This window comes from Amblyomma mixtum, chromosome 5 (assembly GCF_055824585.1).
Source record: "Amblyomma mixtum isolate Tamu chromosome 5, ASM5582458v1, whole genome shotgun sequence".
Lineage (NCBI taxonomy): Eukaryota > Metazoa > Arthropoda > Arachnida > Ixodida > Ixodidae > Amblyomma > Amblyomma mixtum.
Window position 1 is genome coordinate 100,140,126 of NC_143016.1, and position 14,445 is coordinate 100,154,570.

The window sequence follows — 14,445 nt, forward strand, 5'->3', positions numbered from 1 at the left end:
GTGTTGCGTTGGTTGGAATGTGTTGAGTGTAAAATAACACGCACAATAATGTATTTCATCTTTGCACAGTGGTTTTGGTCTTCGGCCAATATTTGGGTACTTTTCATTTTCACACAATAACTGTGTCCTTGCCTACATGTATTTTGTTCTGAACCCCATACCAGCCTCTGGCTATGGGTTCAAACAGTGTTTGGTAATTTTTATAGCGCAAGTAGAAATAAATCAAATTAAATCAAACACTGAACAGCAAGTGTAAACATAGATCATTTATTAACAATGGTGCTCTTGGCTCTCAGGCTCCAGATCAAGCAAGCTGGGCTGCGTATCTGAAGTCCTTTGAGACAGTAATGCATCTTCAGGCAGAAAGGTGGGTGGGAGACGGCCCTACCTAGACAAAGGCATAAAATATCAGACAAGTGAGACACCATTCGCCCACATATCAATGCAAGGTTCCTCGCAGAAGAGCAGTAGCATACTAGGAAACTGACACTTTATGTGCAACTAAGTTAAATTTAAATGATCTTTTTGTTTCATGGCAAACATCCGCCTATTTAGGTACCATGTTAGAGTTAAAGGTGCATGCAACGGTTTTCATCGAGAATAAGAAAAGCCGAACTACTGACAGGTATTGAATCACCCATCATCCTCCACAAAATTTTTTTATCTAGCTTATGTAGTACCAGAGATATTGGCGAATAAGAATGGCCCTCCACCAGTACCTTCTCAACTCAATAATGCACCGAAGCGAGCCAGAAAAAAATTAATAAATATTACAGGCAGAGACTCCACTCCGCCCACAAAAGTGTCACATGATCAACCTGGTTCGGTTGTTTGTTTGTTTGTTTTTTTTGGGCTTTTTTTTTTACTGCTCGCTCCCATCATGTTACGCCAGTAGTGGAGAAAGTGGAACAAAGTAAAATCTCTAGCCGATGTGCACACCAACACCAACAACAGCGCCTCACTGCTGACGTCATGAATGCCTTACAATGTTGAAGACAGAACTTTCATGAAAGATACTTAAAGAAGGGAATTGCGCTAAAAAGACACGGACGAGAAAGGATATGGACGGGTGCAATCATGACGGTCTTTCATGAAAGACCAGCACCAGACTTCACCTCAAGGCTCAAGAATGGGATTTTTCAAAAATTATTTGTAACTTAACGACTCGCTTCTGAGGACTTGTATGTGGCAAGAACAGCCTTTACTGCATGTAATTCACGCCCTTTAGAGTCACCTTGAAAACCACTGCATGGACATTTAAGGCCAGCAAGAAAGTATGGTTCAGTGTAACAAGGACACTAAAACAGTACAACAAAACTAATAGGTCCTAGTTTTCTTTCAGCACCCAAGAAAACAAATGCAGCACTGGCACTTGTGCTTGACTTTCACAACTCTTCAAGCAAAACAAACAAACTGATCAAAGTGTGCATAGCAGTTGATATGCTGAGCCCAGGCATGTTCATTATTTCCTTCGAGTGCCTCACTGTGACAGATGGTGAGAAGAGAAAAACATTCTTTGCAAGAATGCCCCTAGCTTAATTGCAACAATGAGGCCACTGATGAATTGTTCAGAGAATCTACTGCCTACATAGTTATTTAATTCTCAAATGCTCTCATGATAATAATGCAACATCGGCCTCGAACAGAACGTTAATAAAACCAAGTCGGTATTTACCTTTCTGGTCAGGATAGCGCTTTGGCACCAAGGCGCTTCTTTTTAAAATATTGAGGAGCAACATCAGGCAACCAGTCAGGGTCCACAACGGTCAAATTCCTATGACATGGGCCAGAAAGGAATCCTTGCATATGAGAACTCATGGTCACATCATTGCTCCACCCTGTTAGCAATGTATCCTGCCGTCTTTATATATTTTTGATGTACAGACTTTGTCAAAAGCAGAGACCAAGGGGTTTGCTTCTGGGCCATGCTACGTGTCTTGTTAGATATTGCCAGCACTCCAAATCTCTTGAAGGCAAGAGGAACTGTTGTTCTGACCTGTCCAAAACATAGCAATAAGCCCTGCTATGTAGGCCTCAAGCTTTGTACTTTTGACAAAGGCTGTACATCCATCCAAATTGACTCGCAAACACTTACTCTGATTCATCCACAATGCCACTTTTATGCATGCAAAAAGTATTAGCATGTTTTGTTCGACACTGCATTATACAAGGTAGTGTGCCCGCTTAAAAAACAATATCATGGGAGCATGCTTTGCTACAGACACCTGCTGGAACAGAAAAAGAACATACGCGACAAATAGCGTCATCATGAACACCATTTTCGTAGACCCAAGTAAATGCATTTATCTGCAATCAAATGTGCACTGCCTCACCACACCTCACCAAAACCAAGATGTCAGTGATCGCTGTAACAGTTGCAGCCTAACAAAAAAGCACTACACAATGTAGACAACAACATGGCGCTTTTTGATGTAATTTCACTATGAAAGACAAAGTGGCAAAAGCCAGGAATCACTTAAAAGATGCTACAGCAATGATTAGAAGCCAACCACAGCCAGGCATTCTTAATGGGGCCAGGTCTGTGGTGTCAGCTAGGTGCCGCGCAAAAAACAAAACGCTCACAATGCTGCCTTCCAGTCAGCTACCGAATTTACTCAATTCTAAGCGCCCCCTTGTTTGACAATCGTGAAGGCCAAAGTGAGGGAGGTGCTAAGATTCGAAAAACCTAATATTACCCCACTGTGCCCAACAAGAGCTTCACGCGCGTGCGACAGGTACATATTTCACTGTGTTAATATATGTAAATATATTTATTGCCAGTGTACCTCTCCCCCTGTCCTTTCTACTATCCCCTCACCTCTTTCCTTTCACTTCTACACACTGCCTGCTATCCTTTATTTCAGCTGCTCCAGCTCGGGTGCTTCCAGCAGCGATAGCAGATGCCGGGGCTAGCAAAAATCTTTTCCTTCCATTTACTATGTCATTAAAACCACTTACTACTACTACTACCCCCCCCCTTTCCTTCTTTTTGTTTGCGGCAATATCTTGAAAGATATTGAAGATATTGAAAAGAAATAACATTTTATTTTGCAAACATAGGAGCAGACAGAGTGAACCCACTACTTTTGTCTGATACTCAGTCACTCTCACTGCCACTTAAGTCTGTCGCACAGTTTGAGCCGCCACTCTCAGTATCCCACAGCAGGTAGTCTTCCGTTCCATCAAAGCTTGCTGTTCTGAAGCTTGGTCTCTACCTCCGGGGTAAAGACCAAGCAAAACGCATCCGGATGTGTTGGCATGCGTTGGCAAAACACATGCGGATGAGTTGGGAACGAATGCGTTGGCAAAACGCATCCAACAAAAGCATCGACCGCATGCCTGCACTTCCACCAAGCAATGCTTCCAGGTGCTGATTCAAATCCAGTTGGACATCAGCTCTGCTGTCATCCGCCTTTTTTCCTGAACTATTACAACGACATCTCTAGGAAAACATTCATTTTTTTGGCATATTTTTCCTTTTGAGGATGATGTATGACAGTAGCTTTCGGCCGTCAGCTGTTATGCACAGCTTCAGCGCAACACACTGCTTCTCGTACCCTGTCATCTTCAACTTCACTTCTCCGGCTCCTACTTCATTAACTGTGCACACCCTGGGCATGTTAAAATACACCTGCACTTCATCACCGCTGCCGACCTGGCCGAGCTCGCAGAGAGTTTCATCACATACCACTGAAAAGCAATAAGTTTTTCTTCAAAATCTGCTGGCAGTTCCTGGCATATTGCCCGCCATCTCAAAGAAAATCCATTTGTTTTCATCATTCACTCCACTCAGCTCCAGCTTGCACGAAACACCATGTGAGGAATCTGCATCCTTCTAATCTCTATGCTTCCTCTGGATTGCATCGGCAGTGACAGCAAAGCCCCTGCACCATTCACTGCGAGCAAGCTCAGACTTCTTCAATTTGCGGATGTCGGCCCTTGTGCGGTCCTTTGAACTTCCTACATGTTGCAGCGCCTTTGATAATCTGGTCCCTCTGCTTCCTCCACCTGATGATGCAGGCTCGGTCCATGCCGAATTCCGCGGCCGCACTGAGGTTACCATTATCATCGTGAAACCCGATTACAGTCCGCTTGAACTTAAAGCTGTAGACAGCCTTCTTCAAACTCATTATGACTTCCGTTAGGGCTGTCAAACAAGTGACACCCAAAAAAAAAGCAACACGCGCTCACAAAGCCTGCAAAACCTGCTGAGCACTACCAATACTAGGCACACGTGACAACACGCTGATAAGTTATCGGGGTCGCTTTAAGCCTATTTTTGGAGTTCTGTGCCACCATGTGTCATGTAGTGTAGGAATGCACCAACACAAGAAGACGGAGGCTGCGCCGCGGTCGCCACATCACCTCAGGACTCCGATGGCTGCGGCTCGACGACAGAATGAGCAAGCGCTTTTGGCAGCCTTGGTTACCCGCTCTTCCTCACAAAAAAAAAGGGGGTGCTTAGATTCGCATGAAAACTTTTTCTCCAATTTTTTTTTTTTTTTGCGAAAATATGGGCATACTTAGAATCACAAAAATACGGTAGTTCCCAGTTCCAAGTTTTGATGAAATCCGCCACTCTTCTCAACTGGCTCCTACTTCTATCTACAGGCTCAGCCTCCAACAACAAGTGGCAAAAGCCAATGTCCGTGAGCAGCTCACCTCATGTAGCACTTGGTTGTCTCAACCATTTCCGTGAAGACCACGCATGCGGGTGATGATGAAAAGAGGCAGGATGATGGGTGAATGTGGACTTTCTTGCGTGCGTCCAACTGATCGAAAGAGAAGAACGATTTGCTAGCACCAAGTCACTGAACACAATGTCTCAAGACTCAAGTTTAAATGCCGGTATTTTTTTTTCTCTTTAACCACTAGCAATTAAACACATTGTTCAATGTTAAGTACTGCAATGAAACAGTAAGACTGTACTGCTTCAGAGCAATCATCTGTGCATTAAATCTCGAAACAATAAGTGTGGTGTCAGCACATTATGGAACATCTCCTATTTCAGACTTCACGAATTTGTCATGCCAGCTAACGTGTCTGTCCAGGGTCAGTTGATTGAATAAGAAACAGCTCAGCATATACTACTAATATGGCAAAGCATATGTGTTGTTAGGTGAAAAAGACGTGACAGAGTACTCACAGTTAAATAATCTCCATTCTTCTGGAGCTCAGCGACGTTAGTGAACAGCCCAGAGGCCAGGCACTTTCTGGGAAGAAACAAAATGCAAATTCCAGTAAGCACTACATGTGTATATCCACTCCAGACTTGCAAACATAATTTAGGTTGAAAGCAATCACTAAAGAGTGAAATTCAATTGTTCAAACTTCTGGTCAATTCTGAATGCCTTTCATTCCCTGTTGGCTTGCGCAAGCATTTTACAATGGGAAAGCATGAAAGCCAGGCAGAAGTGACTCTTAAAAAGACTATCTACGCTTGCTTTTCTTAGCTCTGTCGTCTTTCTCTGGGAAGCAAGACTGGCAGCTCCAGCCCCCATATCCTCGCAAACATCCTCCCCCATTACACCTACGGTCGGTTTGGTTGGTTTGCCGGGCTTAACGTCCCAAAGCAATTCAGTGTATGAGGGACGCTGTAGTGGAGAGCTCTGGAAATTTCGACCACCACACCCACCTCAATCTAGCCATGCCCCTACCCTCAGCAAGCACACTCTGTTAACTTATTTATATTGTACAAAAACAGACTGCTGCTGTCTCGACACTAATATCACTGTCGTGTTAAGTTCAATCCTCTTCACTAGCACCGTACATTACACTGCCTTAACCAAAGCAACCAGTTAGAAAGTACACATTGAAAGTCAAAGACTGAACTTGCACATTAGCATACTACTGATCACACAAAGTGTGCATCATTGTGAATGACGTCAAGTGTATACACCCTGGCCTGTGTGTATACACCTGTGTGTACACAGGTATACACTACCTGTGTGTGTCTTCTCCTGTAGTAACCAACATGTCTTAACAGTGGAAAAATACAATACGGGCATGCCACAAACTAAAGGAATTTGTTCCATGCAAATATTTTTATTGGGTTATAAAAATTTTAACTACAACTAAGCTCACGCTGGAAACATGTTTAACATTGATGTTTTTGTTGTTTTGAATTTACACAAATTCTTTTGATTTTTCACGACTGCAAACAAGACAATGAAACCACTTTTCGTTATGATATCCTCCATACACCTGTTTAAAAGCAATGAAAATAAAGTACCACCTAAAGGCTGTGCTGTCCAGGCCACCGGATCGAAGCGGTATCCCCGCTTTGACACACAGGTCGGCAAGCTGGGAACGAATCTCAATCACCTTGAGCATGTTCTTCTTGTTGACGAAATTCTCCTTGCACCAGGCCTGCAATACAAAGTCGCTATGAACACTGAGGATTTGCAGAGTACTATAGTCACGAGGTTTAAACGGCAAAGTTTCAGAGCAAAAACTTCTCTCGTGTTTCGAAAAGTGGGAGAAAAACCATGGGCTGCCTACAAAAACTTGTGGAATAATTTTCATTCATGAATGCTATGACATTACAACAAAACTGGTAAACCTCATTAAAAAACTGTAACAGTGAAATACACCGCGTTCATGAAACCCAGCTGGCCAAACTCAAGTTTCCAGTGAGAAATGCATGAGGGCTAAATGTGCACACACAATTACTATTGATGCATGAGGCACAAAAGCTGCATACACATCCTTTTCTTTACGCTAGATAAAAACATGTAAGACATGACTGCAATCTTCAGAAAAAGCTGAAGCAGTGGTACTAGTGACGACAACGACATAGGAGTTGATTCTCACAAGAGCTTCCCAGATGTAAATGAAGTAGTAAAATGGTCGTGGTTTTTTTTTTTTTGTTTATGGGGTTTAACGCCCCAATGCAACTCAGGCTATGTGGGCTGCCATAGTGGAGGGTTCGAAATAATCTCAACCATCAGGGGCTCTTTGACGTGTACTGATATTGCACAGCACACGGGCCTCTAGCATTTCACCGCCATCAAAATTCAACCGTTGCAGCCAGGATCAAACCCGTGTGTATCAGCAGCTGAGCACTCAGCTACCGCAGTGGCTTGAAGTAGTGGAATGCGATCTGAATGCAAGAGCTGCAGGTCATCTAATTAAAATGCCTTCTACTCAGCACTACAAATTTCAACCTTATCCCTAGAACTACCACAGCAACAGTTCGAGTGAGTTCAATGGGCCACGACAGCAGATGCACTCTTTCTGGTTGCTAACACAGCCTGTCAGGGCACAACCACAACTTGTATAAAATTATTGTTCATGTCCGTTTCTACCAAATGGAAGACTGTTTTATTCTTCGAAACGAAGTCCAGCCAAGAACACAATATTTATTTTTTGTCAGTGTAAAATTAGAGTTGCAAGTTTTCCTCACTAGACACTAGCCGCCATTTCTACTCTGAAGAATTCTCTTTTCTCCTGAGTACCATGGACATATGAAAGTTAAGGGCCAGAGAAGAAAAGAAAGTTTCCCTAGAATATAATTCGGCCCCCCAGAAAATTGACAACTGTTTCACTAATCAAATGCGAACAGCATTTATAGCCCCAGCTCACTCACTCTTATCATCATTGCTGGCCTCCTTGAAGCTGTCCTCCTCATGGAGTGCACAACCTTCAGTTCCATCAAGTGCATTTAAAATGCACCACTTTCTAAATGAGCGGTACGCCAAGCTTTCTTCTCATCCATGCCGAAGTCATGCCCATATTGAAAGTTTGACGACTGCTCCACTGAGAGCACAACTTTTCTTTTGAAGGCAATACTATTGAGACATTGCCTGCTTGGTGCCATTTCGTTGGCACTTTCTGTTCTTTGAAATGAAACTTTGGAATGACAGTACATAAATCCATGCAGGCAGTAATGCCACTCTATTTTCCCAACCTAGCTATTACAGCCAACATATATACCTATATGGTTCATGTATTTCGGAATGCATGTTACTACCGCCAGCACAGCGCGTTCTGCCAGGGCCATAACATGCCATGACACAAAGATGTCCTTACCATTTAAATTAGGCTCTTGATGCCATCACCAAATATTTCTTTTCAAGGATCAAAAGACATAAAAGCCATAACATGACTCACTGCATAACTAGGGATACGCAGGTTTGAATGAAAGCACACAAATTGCACCTGATGAGTACGACTGCGCCTTTAAAAAATAAAAGAGAGCGAAAGGAGAAAGAATATGCTAAAACAGATTCCCACTAATGGTAGAACTCTCGGGCAAGTTTGCCATCTGCTCTTGGGATAGCGCGGCCCCACTCGGAGAACAATTCTCTGCAAACTGAAAAACAAAAGCTCAGAATTGCACCCAGGAATGACATACCCCCTCTGGGGCTTTTGTTCTCTCCTGAACGGTTCACCCAAAACAAAGCTTCGCACAGAAATGAGGCATCTAAACAAGGTCTGCACACCTTGCTAACTGCTTGAACACGCTCTCGTCACATTTCAACAGTTCAGGCCACTATACCTGCGTATTATTTTTCGTGTTTCGAAGAGTCATCGTGTTTTATGAATTGTTTACAAATCCTTGAATCTAAGCCAACCTGACAGTTTCGTATCTCGTGTTCTTCGAAAAGCTATTGGCCTAGATTCGAATAAATATGGTAGCCTATGCAGCATGCAAGAAAGGAAATTAGTTCTGCTATGTGAAACACCGACTGTCACTTTTCCACAGGCATGTACAGAAGTGAGCATGCTTGTCTAGAGCATTCGGAAAGAGTGCTAGAGAGCAAACAAACTGAGATCTTAAAGCAGCCGCTCTGACTGGAACAAAATGCTTGTCCTGCATGGTTTGTACATCTACCTCACTGCGCTTGAGTGTAAGTATTGCCTCTGAACTCAGGACCTGATTTAAAATTTCGCCTATTTCCATTGGCAGAGCACTGCTCGAGTGTTGTAGACAAGTGAGCTCACCTCTGTACAAAATCATGTACAAAGCACCAGCATGGTTGAAAATCGTAACAACTCGCTCTAACTCTTCAGGTTTGGGGAGAAGCCAACACACAGAGGATTTTTAGTTTCTTTTTTTTGTGGTGTTGATCAATTTATAATATTACTGAATATGTTATCGCTCAAAGCTAATTGACTAGAAAAGCAGAAGAAAAAACAACCACATGCCGCCGGTGGGATCCGAACCCACGACCTCCGAATTACGCGTCCGGTGCTCTACCACTGAGCTACGGCGACGGCTGTCAAACCTTCTGCTTTCGGGGGTATTTATGTTTACAGATAACCTAACCTTGAGAGTGTTCACCAGCGCCACCCACGTTCATAAGTGGCGGACGTAGAACTTTCATGTTTATAACGAGCCCCTAATTCCCCTTCCCTTCTTTGCTTAATTGCTTAGCGAGGGCCTCGGTTCTGGCAGCCTTGACGCCATAGGAAGCATAAGAGGGCTCTCACGCAGCTTCCACCCCCTCCGTTCGATGACGTTCTACGTCACTCCTGCGGTAACTCAGGGCGTTCTACGTCCGCCGCTTATGAACGTGGGTGGCGCTGGTGAACACTCTCAAGGTTAGGTTACTTGTAAACATAAATACCCCCGAAAGCAGAAGATTTGACAGCCGTCGCCGTAGCTCAGAGGTAGAGCACCGGACGCGTAATTCGGAGGTCGTGGGTTCGGATCCCACCGGCGGCAGGTGGTTGTTTTTTCTTCTGCTTTTCTAATCAATTAGCTTTAAGCGATAACATATTCAGCAATATTCTAAATTGATCAACACCACAAAATAAATAAAAAAAATCCCCTGTGCCCCTTGGTTTCTGTGGCTGTTGGCTTCTTTCATGTTTATAACGAGCCCCTAATTCCCCTTCCCTTCTTTGCTTTTTCGCTCCTGTGTTCACTTAATGCTCGCCGGACTTGTTCTCCCAGCCAAGACTCCGAAACTCTGGCTCTGCTATGCAATGCGGATATGTAGCTTCCTTAGAACTAGCAATAAGAAATTTCATATCTCCAGTCACTGAATGCACCTCAGGTAAACAGGGAAGTGTCTTGCTACTTATCTGATACACCTGTGTCCTCAGTTGACAACTGGTTCAAAGCGAGTTGATCAGCCGCACATGCCAGCCCGACAGCCACTTGTATGATGCTGAGAATTACAGTCCTGATTGAAATTTTTCAAGGCACAGGGTTTTTTTTTTAGCCGATTAGTGGCGAGCGGGGAAGACCAAAAAGTTTTGAAACGTGATGACGAAGGATCTTCGTATCGCCTAGCGATATAGAGCTAGGGAGCAATAAGTGGCTGAAAAGGAACTTATTTGACCTGAAAAACTCTGGCCAAGGCCGCGTGCTTTCTATGCCTACAATACATATGAACTGCACGTGGCGATCAGTCTGTTTTGCAATAGAAAACTGAAAAAATATCGCGGGAGAAAAATGAAACAAGAAATAGGCGCATATAAAATCATGCCCTTGTTTACAGAACAGTGAAAAAATTTCATTAAAAAAAGGCATGCATGCCATATTTATATGGGAATGCAAATTGTTCTGGAAGTGGCTTAGGAACCCGAATTATTTCTCTTCTGCAGAGAAGAAAAACTCTTCTGGTTACTTTCCCACACTTTCACTCCCTTTAGAAATTCCTCACGCGTTTCCGTGGTCCTGTCCCATGATGTTCATATATTTCCTTCCATTTGATTTGATGCTTTTACACTTCAGTTGTTCGCATCCAGTGTTAACCTGCATTCGGGAAGAATTACAAATTTGTTGCGCTGCTTTTCTGCAACTTTGGTGCTTTTTTGGCTACTTTTGACACTCCGGCGGCACGTTGGCTACTTTTTGGCTACTTGTGATTTTTGTGGAGCTTTTTTGAGTTTAGGACCTAGCAGCCCTGCACGGTAGTACGCCAGTCCGCCAGTCTTTTGCCATAGAGAAAGGTGCTGTTAGCTTCGTAGGCCTAGCTACCGGAAAACGTATTTCTTTGTTGCGCTACTTGTGTCGTGCTGCGCTAAGTTGTCATGCCGCCTGATCCTTCAAACTCAAGAAAACGGCAAGCTTTAACCCTGGAGACAAAACAAAGCATTATTAAAGACGTCGAAAGTGGTGTGAAGAAGGTTACCGTGGCGCAGAAGTACGGCACAATAGTGTCGGCAATTTGGAAGAACAGGGATAAGGTGCGACAGCAACTTCAAGAAGACTCTGGATCACTGGCAAAGAAGCGGATACGCGCATCAAAGCATGAAGACGTCGAGTTCTGTGACGTGCGAGCTCAGAATGTGCCCGTGAGTGGTCCGATTCTGCAAGCAAAGGCGAGGTCGTTTGCAGACTTGTTGGGCCACGATAGCTTCAACCCGTTAAATGGGTGGATCCAACGATTTAAGGACCGGCACGGAATAAGCTGCCGTGTCATCTCAAGTGGACGATTCTGCCGTTCAGGCCTGGCTCAACGTAAACATCGAGTCCATGCCGATGAAGTACGCCGAGCGGGACATTTACAATGCGGATGAGGCTGGCGTATTTTATAATTTGCTCCCAAACCGCACTCTTGCACTGTCCCATGAACGCTGCTCTGGTAGAAAGGCTTCGAAGGAGCGGTTTACCGTTCTCTTCTGCGCCAATATGGATGGCAGCGACAAGAGGCGCTTATTTGTGATCGGCAGGTCAGCGCGGCCACGCTGCTTCAAAAAGACAAGAGTGCCTGCCAGTTATTTATAAGGCCAACAGAAAGTCGTGGATGACTCGAGAGCTATTCGCAACATGGCTTCAAAAATTTGACGAAGACATGGTGTCACAAAAGCGACAAGTTGTCCTAGTTATTGACAACTGCAGTGCCCATCATGTAAATTTAAAGCTCAGTGCAGTGAGCCTCACGTTCTTGCCCGCAAATACGACAGCGAAGAGCCAGCCGATGGACCAAGGCGTAATCGCCGCAGTGAAAGCGCATTACAAAAGGCGTATATGCGAGAGAGTGCTGATTAACCTTCAGCGAGACGAAGCAATGAAGGTAAACCTGAGAAGTGCCATCGACATGATTACGGCGTCTTGGTGGCAGATAAAAGTGTCAACCATCGCCAAGTGTTTCGCAAAGGCAGGGTTTGTGCGCAACGCCGTGGGCAGCGATCCTTATGTGAGGAGCGACGATAGCCACCGCGGCGATGATGTCGACGAAGTCCTCAACGTTGATGATGTGTGGTCGGACCTGGTAAAAAACAACATTGTTGGACAGGATGACACAATCGAAGGCTTCGTAAACAAGGATTGCGATGACTTCGTCTGCGAAGAAGCAGACACGGACGAAGCCATTGTAGCAGCAGTGCGTGATCGCGATGACAATGTATCGGACGATGACGACGACGAAGGAGACAGCACACCAGAAGTTTCGAACAGAGATGCACTGGATTACATCAGCAAGCTGAAGGATGTACTGCACGCAGAAGGGCTTGAGCTAGAAAGCTGTCAAGCATCTGATCGCTGTTGAAGATGAGGTAGTGCACAATGCAGTGAAGGCTCATCGCCAGACGAAGATAACGGCATTTTTTCATTGATGAAGAAATAAAGTTTTTGTTTAGTGTCCAATTCTGGTGCTTTATTGTGCGTTAAGTTGTAAAAGACTCAATAAAAGGTGGGTTGGCCATATTTGCATGTGAGTAAGAGCCTAAATATGACGTTTGATATAGTGCGGTACCACTTATTATGCGGATTTTCACGACTCCCGCGACCTGCGTTATAAGCGGTCTATGTTGTATGATGAAAAACCATTCTCTACATGAATGCATTGAAGAATGCACCGCCAGGCTGACTGTTTTTAGAAACATCTGTATATATACATACAGTAGTGTTTGCTACCTAACATAACACAGCATGCAAGTTGTGACGTGAAATGCAGTAAATTCATCTGAAACAAAGAGATCCCTTCTAGCAGCAGCAGCACAGAAAAACGCTGCAAGTTCACTAAGTACAAACTGCTACTGCTTTCTCTACTATTTGTGCACCATTTTTGTTGCTTTACTTTTAAGCCACGATACAATTTCACTTGCTCTCACCTTGTTTCCTTTGACACTCTTGTATGCCTTGTAGACATTCAGCAGCATCACATGGTCCCCTTCATTTGACTGAAATTTCTTCCAGACTTCAGCAGCACGTTCCCTCTGAGAGCAAGCAAAATGACAAATTGTAAAAAGTTCTTAAAATGCACAAAGCTCTGTTCAGACATGTGAACACGTAGGCATATGATTAAAGACAATAGACTTATGAAGGTATTCAAAAGTCCATGTGACAAGGCACAATGAGGTACAAGCTTAACATACTGCAGACCCCTTACACTAAAAACTACCTCAAATTTTGATTAACTCACCAGTGTTCATCACATTTGCAGGAAACGACAGCATGCAATACTTAGTCTCATCTGGTATAGTAATGATATGGAAAAGGAGTCTGAATAATGGTAGTCTTTGCCTTATGAACTGAAATGCTGAGCATACTCACATGCTTTTCGTTGAAGTAAAGAACCGAGTCTCCAGACAAGATGGATATGATAGTCAGAATTTCGTCCCTAGAGAAAGCATGAAAAGAATTTATTAGCTCCCAATAAAATTCACCTATGCCATGCAATATCAGACAAAATGTTTACAAAACATGGCGCAGTGGTGCCTTTTAAAAGCACAGGCAGTGAATGTACAAAAAAAAAGCATAACTGTCCTGTCTGTCCCATAACAAGTGTGACCTTTTATGGAGATACTTATGTTTGCCTTTTTCCTTCAGAAGTGAGCGCAACACTTTTTGTGGCAAGACAGATGGCAGTAAAGAGACAAGTACCTATTCTGCTAAACTAAGGTACATTAATTTAATTTTCGTGTTCTTTCTTGCTCATATTTAAGCATTGGATGATGCACCAATATTGACAAAAAAGTCCAGAAAATTTGTGCAGGCCAGGAACCTCGATCAACCAATGTTTAATGAGAAAGCCAAAAGTAAGCCACTACTGCTGCGTGGCTTTGGCTGATGACAAAACATTCACTCATCAATATTCATTCAAAAATCTGCCCTGCATCAACATGACAGTGAGACGGGCATCATCTTTTTCATAAAGACTTTGTTCAGTTAAGTGCATGGAAACTATTATTCCACGGCTAGAACAACATGCTGGACTACCACACAAGCAAAGCATGTTTGTACTGCCAAGTTATCGTATAAACTCGTGTAAGGGCTGCACTTTTTTGTTTTTTTCAATTCAGGTGTGAATTTTCAAGGTGTAGCCCCCATACACGAATTAAAAAAAGACGTACAACCAAAATATTTTTTTTCTCAATTAATCTAGTCCAAAATAGGAGGTGTGGCCATTACATGAGACTATACAGTAATACCATCCTTGCTTAATCACTAAGCACTTGAACACTGCACCTTGAAAAAGCATTACTGACAGTGAAACAACTCTATCCCTTGTCCCTATGAGCAGGAAGGGGTTTTGCAATACTTCT

At 43.6% G+C, this 14,445-nt stretch overlaps 1 protein-coding gene across 1 annotated transcript in view; it reads right to left on the reverse strand.

Annotated features, from left to right (window-relative positions):
• Window positions 1-251: 251 nt before the first annotated feature.
• Window positions 252-14,445, reverse strand: part of ath (ATP-dependent RNA helicase DHX33) — a 35,357-nt gene continuing 21,163 nt past the window's right edge. The window contains exons 18-24 of the mRNA XM_089545734.1: window positions 13,454-13,520; window positions 13,012-13,116; window positions 6,236-6,369; window positions 5,147-5,213; window positions 4,663-4,772; window positions 1,676-1,774; window positions 252-388 (exon numbers count right to left, since the gene is read on the reverse strand). Of these exons, the coding sequence (XP_089401860.1) occupies window positions 1,684-1,774; window positions 4,663-4,772; window positions 5,147-5,213; window positions 6,236-6,369; window positions 13,012-13,116; window positions 13,454-13,520 (574 nt within the window). The 3' untranslated portion in view covers window positions 252-388; window positions 1,676-1,683. The remainder of the gene's footprint in view (window positions 389-1,675; window positions 1,775-4,662; window positions 4,773-5,146; window positions 5,214-6,235; window positions 6,370-13,011; window positions 13,117-13,453; window positions 13,521-14,445) is intronic.